This window comes from Muntiacus reevesi, chromosome 1, assembly GCF_963930625.1.
Source record: "Muntiacus reevesi chromosome 1, mMunRee1.1, whole genome shotgun sequence".
Lineage (NCBI taxonomy): Eukaryota > Metazoa > Chordata > Mammalia > Artiodactyla > Cervidae > Muntiacus > Muntiacus reevesi.
The window spans coordinates 217,196,156-217,214,254 of NC_089249.1; the positions used below are offsets into that span (position 1 = coordinate 217,196,156).

An 18,099-nucleotide genomic window follows, 5' to 3' on the forward strand; every position below is an offset into this window, starting at 1 on the left:
ACTGAGCCTTGCATGAGGGACAAATCTTTTTGTCCTAGAGAGAAGCCACAGTTTGGAGAGGAAAAAGGAGAGTTTGTGATAAGAAACCTCCAGGAAGGCCACAGTGACCCCTAGTTGTCCCGTCCTCTCTATCCGATGTTAATTTGCTGTTGGCTACCCTCCCCCATAGTTCCCCAAAGACTGCAACTGGATCTGATTCTCTTCATGCTACCCTCATATACGACACACCTCTTGGATTTGTTGAGCAGGGCCAATTCTGCTATTTATGAGATGACAAACTCACTTTATCAACATGAATGCTGATTACTACTCCTAAATGTAAGAGTTCTGTGTCAAGGGCTCCTCTGCAGGTCCCACCTTGGACTGACAATGTCCTGAGTTTAAAATTCCCCCTGTGCTGCTCATTTCATGATGTCTGCTGTCCCTGGATCAATTGAAATTTGAAAATTCTTAAATGCCTGGTGATCTCTTCAAATTCTATACCTGCAATTTCAAGTTCTACCACCAGATGGCAGTTAGGATTACAGAAATTTTATCAAAACTACTTTCATCTGTGATTGGTTCTAATGAAAATATACCCGAAATTAAAACAAGATACATACTTACACATACATCCATAAATTTTTACTTATCATATTGGCATAGATTTAAAAGTATAATACCCTTGATTGGCCAGGGCTTTGGGAAACATGTAGCATTCATGTGCTGTTGGTGGGAATATAAATTAGCACAGTCTCCGGGAGGGCAATTTGGCAGTACACATCAAAAGTCTTAAACATGTGCAAACCCTTTGGGCCAGCAAGTCAACTTCTAGACTTTTATTTTAAGGAGATAATTATGCAAATAAGCCTAGATTTATTCCCATTATGTTGACTACAAGAGTGAAAGATTGTCAAAATAAATAACATGACTTGGAGATTGGTTAAATCAATTACATATATGGCAAAATGCTATGCAGCTATTTACTTTCTATAAAAATTTCTTAATGATGTAAGAAAGTCTCATTCTATATTAAGTGAAAAAAATAGGTCACAAAAAAGTATGTCCACTGTAATCTCATTTTTATAATAATAAAAATAAAAACAAACTTGTACACAAAAGGTATGGGAAGAACAAACACCAAAATATTGAGAGGACTTATCTGTGGGTGGTAGGATTACAGATAATTGCTTTTTCTTTCTGTGCTTTTTTCTATTTTGGGAAGGTTTTTATAAAAAACATGCTTCTTTCGTCATCAGCAGAGAGCTACTCATGAATCCCTGCAGTAGAAAAGGACAGGCTGGCCTCTGTATCGGGAGACTGTGGACAAGGTGACCTCAGGCCCTTTGCGGCCCACAACCTGCCCCATGTACATACTTAGCTTCTATGCCCCTGTCCCTCTGCTGCCCCTATTGGGTCCACATATGGACTTAGTTTCAGCTGCTCTCCTCACAGGGTGGGGAGGGGCACCCTGGATTAACCCAGAACATGCAGCTGGCGCAATCTTCAGCGCAGCCACCCTGCTTAACTCTTTTCTTGCACTTACTTCCCTTTAGGAAGTGACATGTTTTTAGCACAAAGGAAAAGAAAAACCTCCCTGAGGTTGGTCTTGAAGTTTACTAAATTGCAGGAAAAAGCCCCTAAAACTTTTTCTAAAACTGACCATTCTCAGGGTCTCGGTAAAACTTTTATAGCTCTGAAATGCTTATTTAACCTATTGTTGGTAGCCCACTAGAAGGTATATAAAGCTCTGCTCAAGGTAATGATGGGGGTAATCTCCTTTCCTCTCTTCCGATGTCTATGTCAGAAGCCTTTTCTGTTTCCTTCCAGTAAACTTCCTCACTGCAAAAAAAAAAAAGAAATAAAGAAAACTGACTGCCCTCAAAGCCATTTTCCTTTCTAAATGCTGCCAATGTGTGTTGGTGATAAATTTCCTACACCTGTCTTTCTTTGCATCAAGGATGTGTGAGGTGAGGAAGATAGAGGTATTATTGAAGGGCAGCCACCTGACATCCTACACTTGGGCTCCGTGTGTATTCTCCCATTTAAACCTTTAACTCTGTTGATGTGATTTCCCCAGGTTCCAAGTACCCCAGTTCGCCCAGCTGAGCCAGGATGGGACTTGGGTCAGACAGATTCAAAGCCTGCGAATACTCAGCACATGAGGTGCCCCTCGGGCAGCCAGGCCCCTCGCGCTGCAGAGGTCACCTTACCCCTGGGTGACCACATGGAACCATCTGTAAGCAGAGCCCAGGCTGGGAGCCAGGGCCTCTATCAGCTGAGAGGTCCGAATTTCAGCCTAAAACACATGGACCCCTGAGCCTGCAGACTTTCCTTCCAACCTCCCCCCGCCCACATGGGTCTGCTTCCCTCCTATGGGGGGAAGCCAGGCAGGGTGGCACCTTCACCCTGGGGGCCCACCAAAGGGACAGCCTCTGAGGCCTGATGGAACAAGGGTGCTTAGAAACACACAGCTGGGTGAGCTGACTGGCTCCCCGCACTGGAGGCATGAACACCTTGAATTCAGCAGCAAGCAAGGCCAGCCCACCCAGGGAAGATGCCCGGATCTGTGTGGAATGGTGCATGCATGCTAAGTCACTGCAGCTTGTCCAACTCTTTGTGATCCCGTGAACTGCAGCCTGCCAGGCTCCTCTGTCCGTGGGATCCTTCAGGCAAGAATACCGGAGTGGGTTGCCAGTTCCTCCTCCAGGGGATCTTCCCGACCCAGGGATCCAACCCGTGTCTCTCACTCCTGTATTGGCAGGCGGGTTCTTTATCACTAGCACCATATGGGAAGTCCGAAGGGAGGAGCTGCATGCAAACTGGGGCTGGGTGACCTCAGGAAAAGGAGCAACGCAGCCCTGGGGTAACCATGGGTGTGATACCAGCTTCTCACCAGGCCCAGTCTGCTCAGGGCTGCCCAGAGACAAGGAGCCTAAGGGGCCAAGGGCACAGGCTGCCAGCATTGCCTGCAAACAGGCAGTGGGGAAGTCTTGCTGGGCTCTAACCTGCTTCCTTTCCAGAAAGCTCCCAACTTCATACTGGGTGAACACACCCCTCCTTTGGCCTCCCCATCTGAAATTCACAGACCCTATCTCTGACCTGGGCTCAGCACCAAAAACCTCACACACTATATGCTTAGTTGCTCAGTCGTGTCCAACTCTGGAACCCCATGGACAGTAGCCCGGCAGACTCCTCTGTTCATGGGGATTCTCCAGGCAAGAATATTGGAGTGGGTTACCATGCTTTCCTCCGGGGGATCTTCCCAACCCAGGAATCAAACCCAGGTCTCCTCCATTGCAGGCAGATTCTTTACCAGCTGAACTTCCAGGGAAGCCCCAGACCCCAGGCTTAATTTCCTGCCAGCCCTATAACAGCCCCACTCACTTGACCACCGTTTACTGTGATCTCACTTTACTAATCCCAGCTCTCTTCTTCACATGGAAGCAAACAGATTCTTAGTGCTGCTGGGGGGCTTGCCCCTGCTTCACAGTAGTGAGTGGGATTCAATTCCCAGCTGCTGAACTCTGCAGGGGGACTCTGGCCCATCATCCACAAAGCCTGCTGACCACCCCCACAGCCTGCTCCATCCTGGGAGGAAGGGCAGGGAGGGTGGCAGAGGGAGTTGAGGCTCTATGGGGGGTAGACTGGACCCTCTGGCAGCGGGTGTAGAGCTCCCTGCCCCTTACCTGGGCTAAATGACTCCCACAGTCAGCCAGCAGCCTCTCTGATGCTCACAGCCAGGGAGAAAGAACCTCTGGGTGTCATGCGCTCAGAGGAGACAGTAATGGGGGAAGCGCCACCACTCACTCCCCTGGAGCTTCCTTGGTCGCTCAGTGGTAAAGAATCTGCCTGCCAATGCAGGAGACATGAGTTCGATCCCTGGTCCAGGAAGATCCCACATGCCTCGGAGCACTTAAGCCCATGCGCTACATTACTGAGTCTGTGCTCTACACTCCTGGAACCGCAACGATTGAGCCTGCGTGCAGCAGCTACTGAAACCCGCGGGCCCTAGAGCCTGTGCTCCTTAACAAGAGAGGTCACCACAGTGAGAAGCCTGCACACTTCAACAAAGAGTAGCCCCCGCTCTACACAACTAGAGAAAAGCCCGCGAAGCAACCAAGATCCAGCACAGCCAAGAAAAAAAAAAAAAGAGAAGTAACCCTGGAGTGTAAAACGTAACAAGGTCATGCCAGGAGTGGTTCTGTTGGACACTTTCCAGAGCTCCTGGGCTAGCAAAGTGGGTAGGCCCAAGACATGAAGGGGAAATATTCTAGCAAAAACTTCTAGTTCCCCAAGACCCTAGCTGCCATGTCTGGGAATGTGAGGCCTGACTCCTTACTCCCTAGTCAGGAAAAGCTGCTGAGGAGGTGGTGGCGCCCTGACCCGCCGTGTGCTCCCGTGGGGTGAAGGTGGATCATGGCTGGCTTCACATTTCATTCTTAACCCACGCAGAGCTGGGTGTTTCTAATCTGAGGGTCCAGCCTGCTTGCTGCTGGGGGAGCTGCCCTGGCCAGTCAGGAGGTTCCAAACTCCACTCTGGACTCCGAATGGACCACTCCAGACATGAGGGAAATGCCCCCTAAATTTCCAGCAAGTCTTGTAGGCTAGATTTGTGACACATTTTTGCAGCTATCACCTCCTCTGTCTTAATTAATCCCAGCTCCAATGCTGTAAGGGAGGCTTTGAATCGCCCCGGGGCACAGAGCAGGAAACTGAAGCTCACAGAGGGCCAGAGCCTTCCCCAAGGTCATCCATATAGGAGACAGCAGTGTTGGAACCCATGCTCAGGTCTCCCTGATGCCTGGGGCTGGAGTGCCCTCCACAGCCTCCTGGGAAGGAGACTCCTGCAAGACTGGGGGACCCACCTCTGCCCCTGAATCTATGGACATTTACCCTTCCTGCATCCTCCTGGCCTGAGGCACAGAACAAAAGTGTCTCCCGACAGGATGGTCCTGTTGTACTCCCCTTCACCGGGCTCACCCCCTGCTCTTTCATCAGGACTTCTGGAGGCTGGTGTCACGGGCAGGACCAGACAGCGGCACAACCGCATGTCACCGTGCTTCTGTTGTGGCGCTCACTCGGCCCAGGCTGGGGTCGTCCGTTCCAGGTATAAGCTAGCTTTTAGGTTTAACTGTAAAAGATCTGAGAACGACACCAAAGAGGCCAAACGGGAACCAACCAGTCTCCGATTTGGAGTGGTGACAGCAGATGGGGAGCTGGGACAGGGAGTCTCCTGTTCCCTGGGAAGAGGACGACATCCAAGCCTGTGGGGGAGCACTCACTCCACGGTCAAGGACTGGACCCTGGGCTCAGGGCTGACGCTCTGGCTGGGAAGAGCAGTGTTGGGTGGTCTCAGCACGCCCATGAGACTCTTGGAGGCTAGTTGATTTGTCTGCAGGGCCGCTGGAGGGGCAGACGGTTCCTGCCAGGCCAGGGCCTTGCAGACTTGCACATTTTGCATCTCCACAGAACTAACGCTAATCCATCCACAGACAGACTGCGGCCTCTGAGGAGCAGAGGTGGAGGTGGGGAGGAGCGGGTGCAGACAGTTAAATAAAGGCACAGAGGAAGAAGATTGGCTAGAGAGTAAAGGGCAAAGAGAGAGAAAAAAATAAATGGCAAATTACCGGGTAGCCATCTCGTCCCGATTGCCCCTGTGGTAATTAATATGTCGTTAATAATTAGACCTTCAGTAGAAAAACCATATGGCAACACTTAGAACTCAATCAGGGCCCCAGATCCCGCCACCCCTGCGTCTGCGGAGTTTGCAGCAGAGGCTGCTGACGGACTCCTTCAAGGGGGAATGCAAGGCTGCAGCGGGCCTGGGGGATGGAGCACCTAGTCCCCACCTCATTGACCTGGCTGGAGGGGTCGCCGGGGCACACACCACAGTGTCTTCCTCACGTCAGCCGAGGCACATGGCAAGGACCTTGTGGAGTTCTAGGGGGTGGCGTCCTAGCTACCACGGACAACGCTCCTTCATGGGCCTCCCAGGTTTCCTGTCTGTTCCTGGGAATGGGGTGACCCGAGGAAGACAGCTTTGGAAGTCAGAGGTATGGGGACACGTTGACTGCTACCGGATGGTTCTCTGACCATCTTGCAGTAGCGGCTGCCCAGACACTGGACCACACATCGGCCTCCACTTCAGGTTGCCGTGGGAGCTACGGAGCCACCTTCCAGAATCCCATGGGGTCTTTGCCATGTGCAGCTTGAGAATTCTGCATTTGTTTAATTCACTTAGTCATTTTACAGCCAAGTTAAAAAACACAAACATACACACAACAAGACAAATTCGCTCCATAGCCCTCTGCGTTCTGCACTTTGGCGAGTTCACACAGACTAGCCTCCACATGACAGGAATGACTCAACTGTGTAAAACTGCTTCTGGCCCATAAATCTACACATTCCAGCTTTCTTTCTCATCGGGGTGCTGCTACATGCACCAAGACGTTCAGATTCTGAAGGGTGCGGATTGGGAAATGAATCATGGTTAAGTGGAAGTAAAAATGAAGCTGCTCATCTGAAAGGAATTCCTTTAGAAGGTTAATTTTGGCTCAAGCAGACCGTCATTGTGTTTCTTGAATGAATTCATTGGGATTTATCAGGCTCTGAAAAACTGCCAAGATGAATCAAAGGCGGACTTGTCATGGGTCTTGGAGAAGGAATGGGATTTCTGGGGCTGCTGTGGATCCAGTAGCCAACCCCTCCCTCCCTCACACCCTTCTCCAACTCAGCGCCCTTACTGGCCAGCTGTATTCTTGAGGTCTCTGCTGTCCAGCCCAGAGAGTCAAATATTTTGGCAAAAAGGAAAACAGACCCCAGAATCTAGTGGTTAAGCCCCACTTATTCTTGACATAATTGCCTGACTCCAGAGTCATTTCTGCCAAAGCACGTGAGATGAAAATATTTACGCAGATCAACTGCTGCAGAAGGGTTAGGAAATACAGGCATGGTGCTTGCGCTTCTGTGTACCAAGTTAAAAAACTTGAGCCAGAGATTTTGATGAGGAGCAGCCAGGCTCGTGCCAGCTCTCTTGGAAGGAAAATGGTCACAGGATCCTTCACTGGGCAAGTCAAGCACATGGAATCCTGTGCTTGCATTCATCTACAAATGCCAAAAGAACATGTCCTCTGGCTGAGACTGAATATTTTTTTTTAAGAATACACCTCTCTAATCAAATATTCTTTTCATAAAAGTGCTACAACAGAGAAACAACAGAGAAAACAAAATATCTTATCTTTCAGGAGCAGAGAACATAATCCAGGACACTTACAGGAGGACCTGCAAAACACAAGCAGAGAAGCCATAGTAAGTATCAAAGGGAGAGAGGGTCCCCTCATCCCAGCCAGCCCCTTCCTTGCACAGCTCCTGGTCACCCCTCTTTGCAAGGCTCTGATGCTGTCGTCAGCCCCAAAGCCAAGTGTCAGGGCAGAGGGAGCATCTCTGTCCTTGGAGGGACTGGATGGGCATGTGTGTGGTTATCCAGCAAGTTTTGGTTCGTGCATTCATGACATGAGGCTGCTGTTGCTTCCTGCTTGGGGCACACCCATGTTGGGCTTTGGTAGGCAGGGTAGGAATCAGATCTGTTCCTTCTTGAAGAATACATTTTGGAGCTCAATGGGGGTTGGTTCATTTCTGTGGAAAGGGAAATACTTGAGAAAGGAAACATTTTGGGCAGAGGGGAGAATACTTCTAAGAGGCATTGGATATGTGCTTGTGTGGCTGAGCAGATGTGTAAGGAGGTGGAGGGGGCCCATAGCCCAGCTCTGGGGTTAGCGGTTCTGAGCCTGGCTGTGTGTAGGGAAATTTGAAGGTGGCCAGTCTAGAAGCACAGGTGGCAGCTTCAGTAAGGCTGGTGCAGCAAGCTGAGACTTGCCCCACGGAGAACATGCAGGTATTCCTCACCTTAGAGTGTACAAACCACATTGCACATCCATGACAGCATTTGATCTACTCAGTAATCTTTGAGGTATGACAAACATACCCATGTGGCAGATGACAACACAGAGGCTCAGAGAGAAAGAAGTGACTTGTCTAAGGACACATTGTTGGTTAGGGATGGAACTTACGCCTGAAGGAAGTCTCCTGACTCTGAGATCCTACACATATTCCACTAAAAACCACAGTGCTGCCAAACCAGTCACTCCTCTGCTTGCTCCTCTCCAAGCCCAGACCTCAGTCTGAAGGGTGACGCCAGAACACAGAGGTGGCCCTTGGCAGTCAGCCACCCCCACATTTTGATGGATCAGCATTGGGTGCAGGTAGTGGGACCAGGGGTGAAAGAGGCCAAGATCTCTGACTCACAGAATTTTCCTCAGATGGATTGATACTTGAGAAAACAACGACACAGGAAGGAAGCTCAAGAAGCTCCCAGCACATCATGAGAGACCAGAGCCAGATTGGGCTGACTTGGGACGGGAGGCGAGGCTGAGTCCAGAGGGTGAGGCATGGTTATCTGGCAGAGGAAGAGGGAGCGAAAAGCTCCAAACACACCGAGTCATTGGGCATCGAGGGTTCAGGCGAAGCCAAGCAGGCTGCGGGAGGCGGAGACCTGGGGAGAAGGCAAGTCAGCCAGACCACAGTGTCTTGTTCCCATGTCATCATCTGGGGGTGGGGGGCGTGATCTGGAGGACAGTGGGGCCACTGAAGGCTTCTGCACAGAGGAGTGATTCGAGGGGTGAAAGTGGGCTTGAGGATGTGTTTCAGTTGTCCCCCTGTAGGTGACAGTGGCCTGGACTTGGGGACTGGCAGAGGAGATGAAGAAAAGTGAGTCAGATGGACTTGCCAGTGAGGACAGACAGAACTTGGTCATGGATTTAATGGTGGAGGGTGAGTGAAGAGGTGATGGGATAGAGGAAGGAGAGAGATGAGACAAAGATTTTTCGCTTCAAAAACTGATGCATGAGGTGCTAATGTCTGAGAATGTAACCTGATGGGGGGTGCGTTCTGTGCGTACCCTAAGTCTAGACTAGGGACAGGGCGGTTATTGGCCATGGGGACATCTGTACTGCTGGTATCTCACTTTCAGACAACTGCCCCACCCTGTTTTACCACAAAGAGAAAAGCCACAGATGGACTCACTATCACCTTCTGATGCCACACGCATACACCTGCCTGCACCTTCACCTGTGCCTGGCCCACTCCGTGTTCGGTTAACTCTGATAGAAGACATGTTCACATGGTGAGGTATGGGGACGTCATTCTGGCTTATATGTGAGTTAACCTGGATTTTCTGCTAACTAAAACATCCTATTTATGGCCAATCAAAGTACACTGTACCTCTGCTTTAATTATTAAAGAAAAGGATGCATTGACCAGAAGTAAAGACTGTTCCTGTTAAAAATAAAGAGCAAAATGCATCCCTTTCTGGGATGCCAATGCTGGTACTCTTTTGATAAGACAGCTTCCCAGGTGTCAAGGCCATACTGACTCACCAGGTACCTGATGAATTGTTTTATTTTTAAACCTTGAAAGAATGTATCCCTGACTTGTTTGAAGTTCTTTGTTCTTTTTTTTAAAACACAACATGATTATATTTGAATATACAACCAAAATACAAAACACCATAGTAAACTGATGGAAATGAAATATGGTATTTCATTTGTATTGCATGAAAATAGCTAACATCCCTAGTTATGAGTTCTTAGAAACCAGTAACAAAGACATTGATACACCAAGGAAAATGAAAAAAAAAAAAAGAAGAAAATGAAATAACACAAGTGACTAGTAAGGATTAAGCATATATGAAGATTACTGAGCTGAATGAAAACAGAAGAAAAGCAATTTCTTTGTAATATCACATTGCCAAAGATTAAAAATGTAACATTTATGCAGTTTCAGGAAACATACCTATATAAACACTGGGGGATAAGACTGATGAAGTCCCAACTATATATATATAGTAGGGAAAAATATATTATAATTTAATTATATAATCTATAATTCTAAGTTCAAACTCAGTCCAAATTCTGAGTGTGGACTCAGAATTATAAAATTTGGGTATCCTTAGTTCTAGCAGGTTCAATTTATTGGAATTATTTCTACAAATTAGTCGGATAAATTTAATCTATATAGGCCATGTTTACCACATAGAAAATTTGTAGCTAATATACATACCCCCAAAATGACATGCATATTAATTTATCAATAAATCCAAAAGGATGTACACAAGATTTCATTAATAGTAGATAACAGATATAGAGGTAGCAGAATTAGAGGAGGAAAAAAGCCATTTAATAAGTAAAACATTACACTTCACAAATTGCCATATCCTTTGAAAGCTTGAAAAAGATGATTTTTTATGAATTAATTTTAAATTTCCCTGTGATAAGTTAAAAATTTAAATATATGCAGTTACGGGAGCAATGAAATGAAGCCTTGAAACTACACCATCCTGAGCAGTGTAACAATATCTCCATCATTCAAGCTCCTGAGATATAGTCCAATGGCAGCAATAGAACAGTCAACTTGCCTGGTTACTATTCTCTCCAGTATCACCCTTTAGGTCATTTTCAAACTTGAGACTTCTCAGCCTGTTTTTCTGATCTACAGGGAATGTCTATTGCAACACATTGATGAGGAATCTCCATACTTTTTGAAGATTGTCTTGGCTTTACTGAATATGGTGGTAGAAGCAATGGCATCAGTTTTCCTATTTAGTCATCAAAATCATTATCACCAAGGGAGTTCTCCTGGGCCCAGAGGTGGGAGTGAACACTTGAAATGAGGAATACTGCATCAGGTCTGGTGGTACCAATTGTTGAGATTAGAAACAAAGAAGACAAAAGCATATTTTCTTGGAACTATCATCTCCCTGTGGTTTACAGTTGAGATTTATACATTAAGGAACTCCAAAGGGAGAAGAATGTTCCTGATGATGACAGATATCCTCAAGTTATTTAGGTCTTTCTTTCACCATGTTCACCTCAAATCCCATCTTCTCCCTTCTTTCTGTGGATAATCAAATACTCTTGTTTCACTGTGTACAATTTTCTGCCGCACTAGTATCTAAGTCACAGGCTCTTCAGGATCACTCAAAAACTATTCATAACAGTCACTGGGAGTACAGAGTTGGATACAATAGCCTAACACTTCCAAGATGTCAATAGGTAATGATGAAGATAGGCACACAAAATGATTGTATCTTTAAAACACCCTCTGTTGTTTATATGTTGCTTTAAAAATTCTAAAGGCAGAAAATAGCAGCAGTCCCTTCTTTTCTGATCTATTAATAAACAGTAAAATTTTGCTATGTTTTTCCAGACAACTTTCTATTCAATAATTCACATTTGCATTTTTAGATTGTCATGTAGCAATAGACAAATATATAAACAATGTATTAGTATTTTACTTACACATGTGCAAAAATTTTTAAAAGAATACTAAAATAATCACCATTATAGTTAACACTAATGAGTTAGCATTACTTAACTCTATTATCAGGTTAGAATAAACACATTCTTCAGGAATAGTAACCACTAATATTGCAAATAAAAAAACCCGAGGCATATGGACACACCTCAATGCATATATTTAGTTGACATTTGTACAAAAATGATAATTTAAAAAATCATCTTGGGACTTCCCTGGTAGTGCAGTGGCTACAAATAAGCTCTCGTTACAATTGTTCTTTTAATGGAAGTTCTTTGTTCTGACATGACAGAAAAGTGTGCTGAAAACCATGCTTCTCTGAGGCAATTTCTCAGAATTATCTGGGAGGCTGACTTCCAGGCTACCGTCCTCACTTTGGCTCAAATAAACTCTTTTCTATTCCTTTTATAGACTGTTTACTGATTATTTTTGTGGACAACTCAGAGGAGCTGACCCACCTCCTCTTTCCTGGGACCCTGCCGCCCCCACGCTCCCCCAGTCACTGTCAAGCCTGACTTTCAAGCACACCCTTCCCCACAGATCTGAACATGAGAAACCACCCTTCACTGCACAGCCTCCTTTGTTCCTGTCCCAGCTCCTCTCTCCCTCACAGATGCACTGCTGGAAAGAGGGGTCTCCTCTCACTCACTTTCCATTCACCTTGTAGCCCTCTGATTTGGATTTCATTCCTATTTCTCCATCAAAATGGCATTCACCAAATTTCCAAGGACCTCCTCCAATCAATAATCCTGACAAGAATTTCTTCTCCTTGAACTTATCTTCTACCTCCTTCTAGAAGTGCTCTCCTTCTTTGGCTTCCAAGATGACACGTCCTTCCACCTCCCTGACTGTTCAGCTGACTCAGTCTCCTCTCCCAGCCCAACATGCTGAGGCTCCTCAAGGTTCAAGTCTAAGCTTTCTTTTCTTCAGTCTCTGCTCATCAGTCTCCTCTCTCCATCCTCCCCAAACAGCTCTTTCACACTCATGGCTACACTAGACGGAAGTGTACCAAGTGTCTATCTCCAGTGCTGAACATACTTCAAAGTCCAGGCTCCCTTTCTGAGCTGCCTGCTTGATTTCCCCTTGGATAATCCCTTGATCCTTAAACCAGAATGCGCAGTCATGCTCATGATTTTCTGCCCTCAAACATGGTCCTCTCCAGCTCCTGAATTCAGTGGATGTCATCCCTTCCTTCCCAGCTGGTGAAGAGGAAAATGAGGAGTCCTCCTTGACACGATCTATTTGGCACATTGCCTGTTTGTTGCTCTGAAGCTCATCCACTTTGATCTCTCCCCAGTACCACTACCTCATCCATGTTACCAGCATCTCCCGACTGTTGCAATAGCTTCTTCACCCACCTCCCACTTCACTCATCCCACAGACATTCACTGAGTGCCCACCGTTCCAGACACTCCTCTGGTAAAGTGGGATACAGCAGTGAAAGTGACAAGCATCCCTGTCCTAAGGAGCATCCCTGCTAGTGAGGGGACAGCTGAGATACAATAAGCATAATCAATGGTACATCACCTGGAAGAGGACAGTGTCATGGAAAGAGAGAAGCAGTGGGACAGGGTATTTCTCCAGGAAGAGAAGTACAGCAGCATGTTTGCACAATGGAAGTCCTCAGCAGGAAGGGGAAGACCTGACGTGTTGGAGAAAGGGGGATTTCTGGAACGATGCCCTTGCGGAGGCAAGAGGGACTTGGACTGGCACAACTGTGGGTGGCAGCCTGGACAGTCCATCTGTGGAAATGGGCAGGGAGGGAGAGCATGCAGGTGTGTGGCCGTGCAGGTGGGATTTGTGGAAGTTCTCTCCCAACTGCCCCAACTAAGCCAGTGAAGTAGGAACTGAGGCCGTGAGTTATGAGTGAGGAGTAAGTGGCTGAGGGTGTGAGGGGCTTCTATGAGGTTATCAAGATCCCCAGGAGTTCACCTAGAAGTGGTGTTGGAAAGAGGACTGGAGACCCAGGAACTGAAACCCAGTAGCTGTGAAAGTGATGTGCCTGGGATCAGAGGCAACCTCAAATATATAGACCTCATGTTCTCCAGTCTCCATTCAGAGGCTAGATGCAAATCTGATCAGGGCCCATCCCTCCACTCCTCACTTTCCCATTGTTCTTAAGACAGAGGCTCAAATCCAAAGCCCTGTCCTCGCTGGGGGCTGCCCATGCATCTTCACCTGAGCCCGTCGAACTACTGGCATGAGAGCTGTTATTAATAGAAGGTGGTGGGCAGGCTAGTGGTTATTGGGACTAAGTCAAGTTGGATTCATACTGCTGCATGAATCAGGATAAATTCCAAAAGGATCAAAGATTTACAAGCTTCAAAAAAAAAATCATAAAAATTCTAAAGGAAAATGTGGGGAAATTTCTTTCTAACCACGGAGAGGAGCAAGCTTTCCCAAGTACAGTTCATAATTTAGAAGCTATGCCATAAAGTCAGACCCAACCATATAAAAGCAAAAATGTCTACAAGGCAGAAAGTCAAAAGCCAGAGTGGAAACATTTCCAACTCATGTCACAGAGGCTGGATAGTTGGATATAAAAGTATTCCTAAAAATCAACTCTAAAAACATCAATAACCTAACAGGAAAATGGTCAAAAGATATGAACAGAGAGTACACAGAAAATACAGCCCTTAAGTATGTGAAACAAGAAATCTTTATTCTCAAAACAAGAAAGTTAAAACTATATCATATCAGATGAGAAAAAGTGAAAAAATCTGATGGCTTATCATGTCAAGGAAAATGAGGACAGCCACTTCACACATTGGTTGAGAGGATAAATTGGTACATTCTCTGCAGATGGTGACTGCAGCCTTGAAATTAAAAGACACCTACTCCTTGGAAGAAAAGTTATGACCAACCTAGACAGCATATTAAAAAGCAGAGACATTACCTCACCAACAAAGGTCCATCTAGTCAAAACTATGGTTTTTCCAGTAGTCATGTATGGATGTGAGAGTTGGACTATAAAGAAAGGTGAGTGTTGAAGAATTGATGTTTTTGAACTGCAGTGATGGAGAAGACTCTTGAGAGTCCCTTGGACTGCAAGGAGATCCAACCAGTCCATCCTAAAGGATATCGGTCCTGGGTGTTCATTGGAAGGACTGATGTTGAAGCTGAGACTCCAATACTTTGGCTACCTCATGAGAAGAGTTGACTCATTGGAAAAGACCCTGATGCTGGGAAAGATTGAGGGCAGGAGGAGGGGACGGCAGAGGATGAGATGGTTGGATGGCATCATCGACTCGATGGACATGGGTTTGGGTGGACTCTGGGAGTTGGTGATGGACAGGGCGGCCTGACGTGCTGTGGTTCATGGGGTCTGAAAGACTCGGACACGACTGAGCGACTGAACTGAACTGAACTGAACTGCAGAGAAAATTTTTGTACCAATTGCTACAATGATCCTCCTAGAAGTGAATTCCATAGATATATAAACATATGTATAAGATGACAGGTGTATACGAATACTCACTGCAGAAGTGGTTGAGATAGTAAAGACAGGAGAAACAGCACAAGTGGAATGGCTTAAAGAAATGATGGAAAGTAATTAGCCTCCAACTAATAAAAATAAATGAAAAAAAAAAGAAATGATGGGATGATTATGAAAGTGGGATACTAAGCAGCTTTGAAAAAGACTAAAGTAGTTCTGTATGTTCTGACATGGTATATTGTTACATTTTTTTAAAATGGCATATAACATTATATTAATAGGTAGCCATTTATACTAAAAAAATTGGTAGACTTTTGTTTGTGTAAATGTGGAACATCTCCATGTGGTCCGGAGAATTTGGTCATCAAGTTGCTTCCGGGTAGGGGAATAATTGGGAGAAAAGGAGAGGCGGTAAGAGACATCTTTTCACCACGGACTCTCTGATGCCATTGGATACACATGTGTAGCTCCCAAGTCAGACAAAGCAATAATTTTAACTTAAAAATGGCTGGATTCAACTCTTGTGGTTTTGTCTGGTTCTCCAGACAAAGTGCTGCCTTTCCTCACACTCACTTCTAAGCAACCTTCAATGAAGCTCAGACTATGAATATCATTCTGAAGGCCTGGGTGCCTGAGATAGGAGCCTGTGGCCTGGTGTAAGGTGCAGCTCAGGAGATGAAGGAGGAGCTGCAAGAGTGACCATCACTATTAAAGACCTCAACAGCTCTTTGCATACTTAAGGGCTGTATTTTCTGTGTATTCTCTCTTCATGTCTTTTGACCATATTTCTATTAGATTATTGATGTTTTCAGAGTTGATTTGTAAGAATACTTTTGTATCCAACTACACAGGCTGGAGACTATAAAACTCTCAGAGGAGAACATAGGCAGAACACTCTCTGACATTAATTGCAGCAAGATCTTTTTCAATTCATCTCCCAGAAAAATGGAAATAAGAGAAAAAAATAAACAAATAGGACCTACTTAAACTCAAAAGCTTTTGCTCAGCAAAGGAAATAATAAACAAAATGAAAAGACAACACACAGGCTGGGAGAAAATATTTGGAAATGATGTGGCTGACAAGGAATTAGTCTCCAGAATTTACAAACAGCTCATCATCAAAACAAACAACCCAATCAAAAATAGGCAGAAGACCTAAATAGACATTTCTCCAAAGAAGACATACAGATGGCCAATATGCATATAAAAAAAGTTCAACATTTCTCTAGTTATTAGAGAAATGGAAATCAAAACTACAATGAGATATCACCTCACACTTGTCAGAATAGCTATGATAAAATAAAAAAAAATCCACAAACAATAAATGCTGGAGAGGGTGTGGAGAGAAGGGAACCCTCCCACACTGCTTGGTGGAGATGTAATTTGGTACAGTCACTATGGAGAACAGTGTGGAGGCTCCTAAAAGCTAGAGTTACCATAAGATCCAGCAATCCCACTTCTGGGCGTATATACAGAAAAGGCCACGGTCCAAAAGGATACATGCACCCTAATGTTTATTGCAACACTGTTTACAATGGACTTCCCTGTGGCTTAGATGGTAGAGAATCTGCCTATAGTGCGGGAGACCTGGGTTCGATCCCTGGGTTGGGAAGATCCTCTGGAGGAGGGCATGGCAACCCACTCCAGTATTCTTATCTGGAGAATCCCCATGGACAGAGGAGCCTGGAAGGCTACAGTCCATGGGGTCACAAAGAGTCGGACATGACTGAGCGACTAAGCAAAGCACAAGACATGGAGGGAACCTAAATGTCCATCCACAGAGGAATGGATAAGGAAGATGTGGATAAAATGGATAAAGAAGATATATACAACTGAATATTACTCAGCCATTATAAAGAATGAGACAATGCCATTTGTAGCAACATGGATGAACCTAGAGACTGTCATATTGAGTGAAGTAAGTCAGACAGGGACGGAGAAATATCATATGCTATCCTTTATATGTGGAATCTAAAAAGAAATGATACAGATGAACTTATCCTTAAAACAGAAATACTCACAGACTCAGAGAACAAACTTGCTAAGTGGGAAGAATGGGGGAAGGGATGGTCAGGGAGTTTGGGATCAACATGCATATACTGCTATATTTAGGATGGATGACCAGCAGGGTCCTGCTGGGTAGCACAGGGTGCTCTGTGCAATGTTATGTGGCAGGCTGGATGGGAGGGGAGTTTGGGAGAGAATGGATACATGTATATGAATGGCCGAGTCTCTATGCTGCCCACCTGAAACTATCACCACATTGTTAATTGGCTATACTTTGATATAAAACAAAAACTTAAAAATGAATTCTCTCAAAAATAAGAAAAAAAAAAAGAAAAAGTATCCATCAGTCACTTAGGGCTCATCATGCTCTGGGAACTCCACTATCTCCTTTCCTCAAACATCTCATTTAACCCCTGCTGCCACTACACTTGCACATTTTACAGGTGAAAAAACTGAGGCTCAGAAAGGTTATTATGCCTTACATGGCCTGCTGGAAGCCAGCATGATCCAGGCAGCCTGACTTCAAGTCTAACAAAGGGCAAACTATTTTGGCAGAAAGAGCTCTTACATTCACCGAATGTCCCCTGAGGTCCCTGAGAGGGTGTGTGGCATGTCTGAAGTCACTTAGCTAGTGGGGAGCAGTTCAGGCTGGAAGCAGAGCTGTGGGACTCCAAACCCACAGCACCTCCACCATCCCCAGAAGAGTGGCCAGGGTGGAAATGGCAGCATTCCAGAGACCGGTCCCATCACTGGTGGGACAGGACACATCTAGCCCAGCTGAAGTGAAGTGAAGTGAAAGTCACTCAGTGGTGTCCCGCTCTTTGTGACCCCATGGACTATAGAGTCCATGGAATTCTCCAGGCCAGAATACTGGAGTGGGTAGCTTTTCCCTTCTCCAGGGGATCTTCCCAACCCAGGGATCGAACCCAGGTCTCCTGCATTGCAGAAGGATTCTTTACCATCTGAGCTATCAGGGAAACCCTCTAGCCCAGCTGAGAGACTTTAAACACACCATCACCTCTCAAGAGCCCTTCTGGCACCACATCACCAGTCACCATCACTCAGCACTGGCACTAGCATTACAACCTCATTCTTCTGGGCACCTCAATCCCACCAGCCAACAGGTGCTGTGCGCTTAGTCGCTCAGTTGTGTCTGACTCTTTTTGACCCCATGGACTGTAGCCCACCAGACTCCTCTGTCCACGGAATTCTCCAGACAAGAGTACTGGAGTGGGTTGCCATGTCCTCCTCCAGGGAGTCGTTCCCATCCAGGGACTGAACCCAGGCCTCCTGCATTGCTGGCA

At 45.9% G+C, this 18,099-nt stretch overlaps 1 protein-coding gene and 1 long non-coding RNA gene across 2 annotated transcripts in view; one reads left to right on the top strand and one right to left on the bottom strand.

Annotated features, from left to right (window-relative positions):
• Nucleotides 1-18,099, bottom strand: part of COL23A1 (collagen type XXIII alpha 1 chain) — a 378,625-nt gene that overhangs the window by 40,463 nt on the left and 320,063 nt on the right. Inside the window, exons 4-5 of the mRNA XM_065918326.1 lie at nt 7,256-7,263; nt 5,610-5,636 (exon numbers count right to left, since the gene is read on the bottom strand). Coding sequence (XP_065774398.1) covers nt 5,610-5,636; nt 7,256-7,263 — 35 coding nt within the window. The remainder of the gene's footprint in view (nt 1-5,609; nt 5,637-7,255; nt 7,264-18,099) is intronic.
• LOC136156007 (uncharacterized) lies at nt 5,967-11,638 on the top strand. The gene is made up of 3 exons (XR_010660895.1): nt 5,967-7,290; nt 9,011-9,163; nt 10,534-11,638. It is a non-coding gene; the product is annotated as an uncharacterized lncRNA (long non-coding RNA).